Source organism: Sitophilus oryzae, unplaced genomic scaffold (assembly GCF_002938485.1).
Source record: "Sitophilus oryzae breed Bouriz unplaced genomic scaffold, Soryzae_2.0 scaffold_1112_pilon_pilon, whole genome shotgun sequence".
In the NCBI taxonomy this organism is placed as follows: Eukaryota; Metazoa; Arthropoda; class Insecta; order Coleoptera; family Curculionidae; genus Sitophilus; species Sitophilus oryzae.
The window spans coordinates 279,245-290,928 of record NW_022145741.1 but is presented as its reverse complement, the minus strand read 5'-3'; the positions used below and the strand labels follow the sequence as shown (position 1 = coordinate 290,928).

Sequence of the window (11,684 nt, the reverse complement as noted above, 5' to 3'; positions counted from 1 at the left end):
TCCGTTCCGTTTCCCTTCCGTTCCATATATTCATTCCATACATTTTTTGGCGGAGGGACTGAAGCGTGTCGGAAACAGCTTTATCAAGTTCTTACATTTGTACCAGCTCTGTTAAAATTTTACTGATATTTATTTATTTTTTCACCTCTTAATTAAATCTATTACCTTTTGAAAAGATACAAATTTTTAAAATAAAACTTTCGTAATGATATAAATTGTACAACAAAAAGTATGGAACTAATACGGAACGGAAGCTTACGTATAGCGTCAATACAATAAAAAATACGGAACGGATATGGAACGGAAGATATATAGTGAGAATCAACCTTTAGACTCCTTTTAAAAGTCCGTATACATTGGTGTCCAACGCACAGCGCGCGCGCCGAACGTACGAATACAGGCGAATCGTGGCACGCGCGGCGATTTCGCAGCGCAGTGCGCTAATGTATACGTACTTTAATTATGAACATTCCAAAACAAAGATAGTATCAATAAGTTATATTTTTCAAACCTATTTCCTGGTTAATATTGAGGTTAAACTGTTCCTTTATGATGGTACAAAAAATACAATATATTTTTAACAAATAATATTTATTGTTTAATATTTAAAAAACAAAAACAGTAATATATATATGCGGATTTATAAAATAAATCTCTTTTTCATATTGCTCGTTTCATAACATTCAATAACTCTTCTAAAGTAGTTTTTCATTTATATAATAGACTATATAATAAAAATAGGGGTGGCGCTCTCCGAGAACCTATTCAATTAAATTAAGTTAGTTAAATAATCACATTTCAGCAGTTTTTTACCACTTTACAAAACCTGAATATTCCTTTAAAAATTATATAGAAAAAACCTAAGTTTTTTTGAGAGGTATATAAAAACCAATTAATTAAAGTCAGTATGTTTTAAAATCTATTTGTCATTCAGGAGAGAAAAAAAATCTTAATACTAGGGGAAAATGCACACAGTATACACAATAAAAGTTTTAGATATCACCATTAAATAACTGTTTGTGATTTGGTTCAAGTTTTATGAGTTTTTATATTTTTAAACAGTATGGCAATATCTAAAATTCATATTTACTGCTTATTATATTATACCTACTTAAATAATATAAAAAAAAGTTGACAAGATATGTATGTAAAAAAAGTGTGCGCCAAAAAGGGCAATTAAAAGTATCAAATATAAATTAACTCTATAAATTGTTTGATATAACAATATACAGAGCGATCAGACCTTACACAAATATGATAGTTAAGTGTTTTCTTTAATCACAAATTATAGACATAACAAATGTTTAGGATCTGATAATTCTGTATTTTTTAAGTAAAAATATACTTATTTATTTAAATAATCTAAGTCGTGCATGACTAACACATCTATATATCACTAAAAAATATATAAAAATATATTTTTATGCACATTTTATAATTATTGCACTTAACAATATACTAGACATTTTGAGCGTTTTTTTTTAATTAAATATATTTATATCTAAGGCAAGTATAGTTTTAAGCATGATTTTTCATGTATAATATCCCTAGTTTTTTCGTGCAGCCTTGTTTTAGAGAAATATCAATTCTACAGGGTGTCTAGAAAAAATAACACTCCCTCATAAATAAATTCTACTTTTTAAAAGTAATATTTTTAATATTAAAAATTACATGGAAGACTTTTGATGATATGTTGTCGATTTTTGAGCTATAGCAGCCAAAAAATATAACATCTAAAATTAATTAAATAGAAAATATATTTATATTAATTTCCTAAAAATAAATTGACTAAAGTTCCTAGTAAGAATAGTAGTAACACTCCCCGGCGCGAAAAACGGGCACCTTAAAACTTTGATGTATTTTAAAGTTTATTATACGATGGAAAACAAAATGTTGATATTTTGGTAAAAGTTTGAAACATTATCTGCCAAACCAAACCAAATCAAATAATTTAGCTACAAATTGCTTAAAAAATCATCAAAATCGGTCCACTAGAACACAATATAAATATAAAACTTCAAAATACATGAAAATTTTAAGGTGCCCGTTTTTGGTGCCGGTGAATGTATTTTTACAGTCAGTTGGCATGGCTTGATATTTGTTAGGGATTTTAATTTGTTTGTCCAAAAAGACAATATCGAAATTACGAGCCCCAAACCAGTCAAACTGGCTTTAAAAATACTATAGTTGTAACTAGGATTTGTAATATGTAGAAAAAGAAAGATGAATGTTTCTTTAAATGAGTTGTATGACTGGCCAAAACTTCATAAAAATACCAGCAGAAAAAATAAGTTAATAACAATAATAAAGCGAAGTGTAGAAAAAAAATGTCAAGATTATAAAAAATCTTACGAGTTTTTTTTAACAACTAATAGGTCTGGGAATACTTTCTAACAATCTGGCATCAATTGGTGGCAAGTTTTGTAAGGCAGCAGTTGCCATAGGCGTAGGTAGTCCCAGACATTCAGGTTGAATCTAAGAAAAATATCATTATAATATTATGGGTGATAAATCGTATTAACTTTCACAGTTAAAAAAAGCTCACAAGTACTCACGAGTTGCGGTTGTTGTTGCAGACCCTGTCCTTGATGCGGAGGCCCCAAAGGTGGTCCTGGTGGACCCTGCATATAGTATCCTGTAGGAGATACGGGAGGGCTGGGATAGAGGGGCCAGTAGAAGATTGGGGTATGCAGATACTGTCTTGGTTGCATTGTCGTTGTTGCAAAGTGCATGGGAGCGAATCCTGCCGGAGCATAGCCTAGACTAGCGGGGGGAGACAATATTGTACCACCTGTGAAAAAAAAAATATAAAATTAATGGCTTTTAGATTTTTATTACACAGGATGTCTCCTAAAAACGTTTAATATTTTAAGATGTAGCAGATCTAGACAAGCATTATTTCTATTTGTATACAGGGTGTTTCAAAAAACATGTGCCATCTCTCGTGGGGAGATTCCTTATCTAAAAATAAGATTTATTTTTCAAATCAACATAGGTCCGATTCTGCATTGTTTCGTAGCTACAGGGTGTTAAAGTCTTAATAATCTTTCGATTTATTATAATTTTCTTCCCATTACTTTTAATGATTCGATTGAATGCTTGAGGGTAAAAGTTACTGTAAGTGTTACATATTTTAATGCTAAGAAAGTGTCTAAAAAAGTGTAAGAAAGATAAATTCATCAGAGACATGCATTAACTCATCATGATTGCGTTTATCTCATCAAAGAGGCCGAAATCGACAAAATATCAACTGACAACTTTTAATCGCCTGCTTACACTATTTTGCTAACAAGATAAAAAAAATCAGTGGCGTACATGCTTTTTTTAGAAAAATATTCCAGCGATAACCCATATCCACGTCCCTGGTGAATATGTCGACACTTTTTTAGCTTCAAAATATGATGCATTTACAGTAACTTTTACCCTCAAAATTTTATTAGAAACGCTAAAAGTACTTGGAAGGAAATGATAACAAATCGAAAAAATATTAAGACTTTAATAAGCTACGAAACAAAGCAGAATCGGACCAATGTTGATATGAAAAATAAACCTTATTTTTACGTGAGGAATCTCCCCACGAGAGATGGCACATGTTTTTTGAAAGACCCTGTATATTTCAAATAATTTAATATCCGTGTTATTTAAGTTTGAAATTTTTAAAAACTTATTTTATGAACATTTTGATGCCCTGTGTTGCCTCAGGAACAAAAAATATCTAAACTCATCTTGCTTGAAAATTCTGCAATATTTCTAAAGATTTATTCGATCAACTGTAAAATGTAAAATTACTGTGTGAACTTATAAACAGACAGACAAATATGCAGGAAGTAGGTAACGTACGAGGGCGACAACAGTGCAGGTCTTCGATACACCGTCAAGAAATTTCAGAACCTGCGGTACTAAAAAGTTCTTTTAGAACTTTCCGGAAAATGTCTAGAGAAATGTAAAATTTTCATGTTAACATTTTCCTGCAAAAAACTTCATGCTTGTTTCTGTAGTGTCGAAATATACTACAAGTAAATTTAAGAGACACCCTATATAAAGTATTATTCCAGTTTCTTTTTGTAATAGGACTAAAATACAAAAAAATAGAGTAATGTGTGTTACTTAAGGCTACAAAATATAAAGGTGTAGGTATAAGATATTGAAATGGTTTTTTTAAGTTATACGATAATGGTAATTACAAGAAAAGGAAAATAAGTGTTTGTGAGAGAAATAGAATGAACACAATAACAGTACCAAAAAAGTGGGTAAAACTCAGAGATATAAGTAAACTTAGAGAATTCAGTTAAACATCAATTATTGTTAGTTTTTCATAATAGATACTTTCTAATGCTGATATTGAAATTAGCACAAACCATTGGTTATTTATATATTACAGTTTATCTATATATACCTATGTCTCTGAGGAGTAAAAATGTTAAAATAAGTAAAAAGGACTCACCACAGTGCGCTAGAATACTGAATTAAAACCACCGACTTTTTTTCCACACCAAATTTCACTGTAGCACAGACACCACCATGACAGAATCCGTAACCCCTGGATACCAAATAATCCACTAGATACCCGATATGGTGCTGATATAGTCCATTTTCCATTTGGAATTATATACGGTGCAAATAAATAAGTGTAAAAAAATCAAGAGGTCTTATTTTTTCATGCTTATTCATTTACACCTTGTATAATGTATAAAGAATATATAAAAAAAATAATACACGCAAACAAAGAAAAGAAAATGGACTAGACCAAACATCCCCTCCAAATTATAACAATAAATAATAAATGTATCGATATAAAATAAAGGAGGAGGAAATAAATAATTATAATAAACTAATAAACAACAAAACCCAAAGCATTATTGTGACATAAACATTTATTTTAATGTGTCAATCAAAATTAATCAAAAAAATATTAGAACAAATAACTTGACTAAAAGAGAAAAAAAAAACATGAGATTGTACAAGTGAACTGAAAGGGGCGGGGGTAACAGAACAGAGGCGTGACTATTATAAAACCAGTGGCGTACATAGAAAAAATCGTATTTATGTCACGAAAAAAACTTCCTCAAAAAAAGTGGGGATCTATGTAAGCCACTGTTTTTGTCCTAAATTCGCTAGATAATGAACAAGGCATTGGTGATGGTGAAATCAGCATGCTCTGATGAATGGTTAGTTCCAAAAAAGGTGTAAAAAGACTGGAAGGGATGTAGGATCATTTCTGGGATATATTTAGCCTTCAAGTAGTCGGGCACATTTATAAAAGCCTCCACTGTACTATATGTTAGTGCTTACCTTGTTTTTATTGACGTAACCTATCCCAATTTTGCTTATTTAAATCATTTAGAAACTCTCTGTATACGGTCTAAAATATTAAAGACATTCAAAATTTGTAAACTGTATTTTATAAATGTTTAAAAAACATTTTATCAAAAATTGTGTTATGCCTTCAGTATTTTAGAATATTTTAACCACATAAACTAAATTTTATATAGTAATGTTCTTTAGAACCGAATAATCCCTATTCATTATTAACACCAACTTTATAATTTATTTATTTTTTTTAAGTGTTAGTAAAAATACAATCACCAAACCCATATTCAAAATCTAGCGAAAGCAATATAGATGTAGCGATCAAAAGGCTTAAAAAATCTAAAAAAAATCTACATCTCCTCGATTTTTTGGAATTCCATTTTAAATCAATGATTATAAAATAGCAAAACCATGTTTGAAGTACCTAAATTCCAAAAAATCGAAGATATTTTTTTAAATGTATTCTAGTTTCTAGTATAACTAAAAATGTATATATATATATATCCCAATATATATATATATATATATATATAAATTAAAACAATTATTACACGCAAAAAATTTGTACAAAACATATCAAAAAAGAAAAATTTTTTTGCGTAAAAAAATATTTAAATAAACTCTTACTTACTATGTTCTTTTGTAAAACGTACCAAAAAATACAGTGTAATTCAAGTTCAACCCCCACCATTGGGATTTCCAAAACTATAGGGGATACCGAGGATGGTTAAATTAGAGCAACGCTATGCAGTAATGTGCCTACAATGCAACTGAAACATTTAAAATTCAGAGTAGTTCCGGAGATATTTGAAAATAAAAATTGAAGATTAATTAAAGTAAAAATCTAATATGGCGCCTATAAGAAAACATAAAAGTTGATGATGGTAACCAAAGCCGAAACGTCGTGTGACAAACTTGAAAACACTGTTGTGTACTTAAAAAAAATGGCAATGGAAATGTGCTTTTAGTTTTGTCAAATCATAAAATAATTAAATTAAAATATTCAATTATCGGGCTTATCTCTTGAACTACTCGGAATTTAATGTTTGTAAACGGCATATTATTAGGCACATTAATGCACAATTTTGACCTAATTTAACCATCGTTGTATCTCCTATAGTTTTCAAGATCCCAACAGTGGGGTTTGAATTTGATTACCCTTATTTATATTAAAGGGAATAGACCTATGAGAAGCAAACTTTTAGACCTCCCCCTATAAGATCCATCCTTTTTTTAACAACACCCATCTCCAATAACAAGAAACATGGACATTACTTATAAAGCCAACTTCACTATACCAAGACCATACGATTTTTTATGTAAAAATACTTTTAAACAATCAGATATTTTCGTATAACCCAGGTATTATTTATTTTAGGTCATATTTAGATGCACAGAGCGAAATATAACCTATACCAAATATAGTAAGAAAATATCTATCTAACCTAAACCCAATTAATTACAGGGTGATTCCAACGGTCGATGATACGTTAAGACATTTATGGAGAATGGGTGATTATTTCAAAAATTTGGATTTCTCACCAATTCTCTATTCATGTATAAATCACCGTCGCTGTGAATTACCCTGTAGATTTCGTTAGTCTTGTTATTGACATGAAATAAAAGCAAAAATATTGTCCAACAAAAAAAAACACTATAGAATTATGGAATGTACATTCAATCACATTTGGTTAATATAATATTGGTCCCAAAAAACCTAACCAATAGAAAAGGTATTTATTAACGCCTATGTTTCAATTATTTGTCACAAAATTATTAAATCCATACCCTTTTTACTTAAAACTACAGTAAAAACATCTCCGCAACTAGCCCCTCTGAAACGCAACTCCTGCAAATAATTCAAAAGAAATTATTTATTGAACGATTCTGGTACAATAATCTCGTCGTCATGGAAACCGAACACTACGGGGTATGATTGAAAAATTTCGCACAAAATTTCCTTAAAAGTTAAACATTATCGACTAGAGACTTAAAAATATATCGAAGTATAAAAAATAGAGCTACCATCTTCAAAGGGTAATTATAACAAGTTATTAGTATATTCTAACATATTGTCCTGTTTTTTTTTATTTTTTAAACCACTTTCATTGAGTGTTCTGTATTTTTATAAAAAATAACAATTAGCTATATTTACAAAAATAAAAAAGTATATTCTTTAAGCAGAATTCTAAAGTATATCCTGTGTATATAATACAGGAAAGCACTGAACACAAGTAAGGCACTTTAAAAGGTTTGACTTACTTTTTCTAATGGTTGTAACATAAGGCCTATAGAATTTTTATTTTAATGTTAATATCAATATCATTTTTGTCCTGTCATTATGTCCGAAATTCATTGTTGGAAAATGTACATGACTAAATGTTTTAAAATAGTTATACTTAAATAGTGTAAATTTCATAAAAAATGACTTCAAGAACGACGAGACTATTGCATATTAGGATAAAAAGGCTGATAAATCTGAGCAGGACCTGCCGCAGCCGTAGTAGGCACGTAAGCTCTCTTAGCAGAACCTGCCTGCTCCTGAAAAGCATCCCCGTAGCTTCTCTTAACGGCCACATGCTGCACCAGCGGCATTTGTGCAGCCCCTGTCAGCAAATGTGGAGCGTACGGCGCCCTGGTTTGCATCAACGGCAACCTAGCACCAGGCGGCAGCATAAAAAACTGTCCCGCACTAAGAAGTTGCGGCATCAAGTGCCCTTGAGTTTTAGCAGCCCCTGGCGATAATTGCGGCGGAGGGGCGACAGACGCCTGACCCGCGAAGGCGTGATGCGCCATCAGCAACATCTCGTTATGAGCCTGCGCAGCCGTCTGACGCGCCAGGAGGCTCTGCTGCGCGATCAGCTGCGCCTGTTGCGCTTGTTGCTGTAGTTGCAAGAGGGCGGGGTCCCAGAGGGGCGGCGGTGCGGCAGTAAGAGCGGCCGCTCCTGGCAACGGCAACATACCAGGCGGTGTCAGAAGGGCGGCAGCGGGCGGAGCGGGGGCGGGCGCTGTGGTTTTGGCGGCGGCGGTGGCGGGTGACGGCGGACCAGGAAGACCTGTAAAGGTGCGAGAAGTCTTTATTTGAACAAAGAACTTTAAGACGCCTCGAGTCGACACAACTGGGAGTATAAAAAAATTCTTAATGAAGTTTGTAATATAGGCTTGGTGCATTCTCCGCCAGTGTTGCCACCATCGGATAATATCGTAAACAATCGATATATACAAATACACAGGTTTAAATAGCGAGTATACGAAAAATTTATTATTTACATAATTATTCTAAAAGTTTTAGGAAGTATAATTTGTGAAAATTCTAATAAAAAAGTAAAGACACTTATAAAAACACTTTTTAGATGAATTCAACTATGGTAGCGAGCATAGTTTTAATCACCGGTTTTGCTAGTGGGGCTATTTTGGCTATAATGAAATTTTTTAAGGTTACATAATTATAATTTTAGAAGATGTTCATAAAACATTTAATCTAGTTGATTAAAAAAAGTATATCATTAATATTGCAAATTATATTTTATCCTCTCATAGTTTATGTCTATTTATTTTTAGCCGACCATACCAATAGACGGTAGACTATTAAGATCGGCAAAAAAAAGTATTTTTAATTTCACTCAAAATGAGTTATTTGGGTCATAAATGACCTAAATACAAAATATTTTCATGGTGTCTGTCTGTCTGTCCGTCTGTAACACGATAACTCAAAAAACGCTAAACCGATTTTAACCCAATTTGGCACAAAAATACTGTGGCATCCGAGAATCTGGCCATTAGTTTTTAGTGGGGGTGGGGGGTTGGTAAGGGGGTATGGGAGGGGGTTAAAAATTTTAAAAAATCGTAACTCCAAAATTACAGTAGCTAGCAAAACGCGGTTTTCAATTTAAGATTAGGAATATTTGCAACAAAATTTGTAATAACATCAAAATCAGTCAAAGTCGCAGGTTTTGAGATAAAAAAAATGGAAAAATTCCTTTACTTTGAAACTAAAAGAACTGCCTACCAACTTTTTATTAACATATTTTAGTGTGGGCGGCTATACGTGCCTCCCGGCGCCAATTTTTTTGATTATGTAACGAGCACTTTCTTTACTCACTTGTTTCGTCGAACTGCTTGAATCTTGAATTTATTTTTGTTTTTGATCAAATCGGTGTGAGAAACTATACCTATAAAATGTTTTTTCGGGAGAGTTGAATATATATTTTTTCGGCAATTTTATTAACATTTTTTTGTTAATAAAATTGCCGAAATTGTCACAACACAATACAACGCGACACCTAGTTCGAATTCTTTTTCATTTATTTTTTACTACCCGAAACAGCGTTACATCACACAAACCTCGTACCTGAGTGTTTTATAGTCTCAATAACTGCACTAGCAAAAAACTAAAATATTTAAATATTATGACAAAATCACGATTTCAATATTATTTTAATGCGATCAATATGACGGCGGCGTGAAGTACATAATGATAATTTCTGATTTCGGCCGTTGAAGCGCTACGGTCGAAATTTGTTGAAATCAACTGAAATGAACCAAGCCTATAGATAAAGAAGAATACTATTAATATGAAGGGCGGCTCTATTTTTACTCTACCAATTTATATTTATATTAAAGTATTAAAACTTGGACGGACCGCGCTCCACTATGATAAGAAAGTATACATGAACAAACTATGATTGTGTTAAAACACTGTAATAACGCCGAGCAAGATTGTTACCTCCCTTGTTTTTTGTTTGTGTTTCTTGTCCTATTACTACTACCTTGTTACTATTGATTATATAAATATCATTAATGCACTCACCTCCTGTCAGTACTAGACTCATATCCTCTCCAGAACATTGAAATACCTCAATGTATCTCTGTTTCTTCCCAAACACCATGTACCTATGATGCTTGTGCTGAGCTGCCGAGAACGCCGATGCTTCCGAGTCCATCTGGATAAAAGCCTCACCACTGGGCTGTCCTTGAGCATTATACACCATGTGCACTCCTTGAAACACTATACTCTTAGCATGCTCCCCCAAAAAGTCCAGAATATGTTCCACCTGAGCTTCATAGGGTAAACCACGGAGGCGTACACAGTCCTTTCGTGTTCCTGATGTTATGTAATGCTGAGGAAGTAAGGGAAACCCAGGAGATGGTAGCTGAGGAATAGGAGGCAGAGACTGGATATTAACAGCTGAAGAATTCGAAGATGGTTCCTGTAATGACCTATTTAACACTTGCTGGACTTCCGCGGTTGTTGAACGGAATAGTTCGATGTATCTCGAACCAATGACGTCTCTATGCTTTGCTAGTGCTTTAGGGGCATCAGACTCATCAGAAAATAGCACAAAAGCATCACCCGTTGCTCTACCATCTCGTTTTCTAACAAATAATACTCCTTCAGTCCCGTCAAGGACTGTACACGAGTTCTCTCCTGCGGCAAAAAAGTCTAACACTTGCTGCGCAGTGCAATCGTAAGGTAAACCGCGCATACGGACTATAACGGATGCACCTCGGCTTAGGAAGGCCAGGGCTTCCCCGCTGCTGCCTCCTGCTACTGCGAGGAAATCTTCGCCGGTTCCTCTGTAGACTTCGATGTAGCGCAGCTCCATGTGATGTTTGTGTCTGCGCAGAGCCATGTCGCGATGCTCTTGGGATTCGAATCGGACCAGGGCTTCACCGTTACGTCGGCCCATGTTTGACAGACACAAAGCTACGCCGCCTCTGCAAAGAGTTTTTGGAAAATAATGATGTTAATACTGATTATGAAAAACATTTAACCAGCGCTAGACCAAGTGATATAATTTAAGAACACTTATTTGTAATATACTTTTAAGAACTAACTCGGAAAAAATCGATTAGATTTAGATGTTGAGTATTTAATATAATTAATATAAAATTAATATAAAGTAAAAAATCAATTTGTAACTATAGAAAATAGCAGGTATACAAAAAACAGACGTGTACTACAGTATGAACCTTATCAATAAATAAACTTTTACAACAAAATACCAATCATTCCAAACTACCTTGCTATCAGTTGAATACGATAATATAAATGTTTGCCCTAATGTTAAAATCTTTAGTTAATTTAAGAGAAAATTGAAAATCTAAAAAAATTAAATGTAAATAAAAAGTTTAACCAATTTTTTGGTATACATAATTTAGTTCCTAGTAGTAATATAATTAAAAAAAAATCTGGTGCCTTTTCTAAAGTTAGGAGCTGTCAAATAGATATCAATATACTCACTTGGCAACATTGAGACCTCTGAAAAACTTGGCAATATCTTGATCACTGCTTTGCCAAGGCAAGCCTCTCGCTCTTACTACGCAGTTTGTGTCAATTTCATCGTCTTTGGATCTATAATATAACCATTACG

The 11,684-nt window shown here is 33.0% G+C and overlaps 1 protein-coding gene across 3 annotated transcripts in view; it reads right to left on the bottom strand.

Moving 5' to 3' along the window:
* Positions 1 to 1,474: 1,474 nt before the first annotated feature.
* The window catches only part of LOC115882432 (RNA-binding protein fusilli), a 42,735-nt gene continuing 32,525 nt past the window's right edge, over positions 1,475 to 11,684 (bottom strand). Inside the window, exons 6-10 of one of the 3 annotated variants that reach the window (XM_030900500.1) lie at positions 11,555 to 11,665; positions 10,121 to 11,028; positions 8,274 to 8,366; positions 2,556 to 2,791; positions 1,475 to 2,475 (exon numbers count right to left, since the gene is read on the bottom strand). In XM_030900500.1, the coding sequence (XP_030756360.1) occupies positions 2,362 to 2,475; positions 2,556 to 2,791; positions 8,274 to 8,366; positions 10,121 to 11,028; positions 11,555 to 11,665 (1,462 nt within the window). In that variant the 3' untranslated portion in view covers positions 1,475 to 2,361. Of the gene's footprint in view, positions 2,476 to 2,545; positions 2,792 to 5,858; positions 8,367 to 10,120; positions 11,029 to 11,554; positions 11,666 to 11,684 lie in introns of those variants that run through there. The other 2 variants (XM_030900507.1, XM_030900495.1) reach the window with 2 other exon arrangements.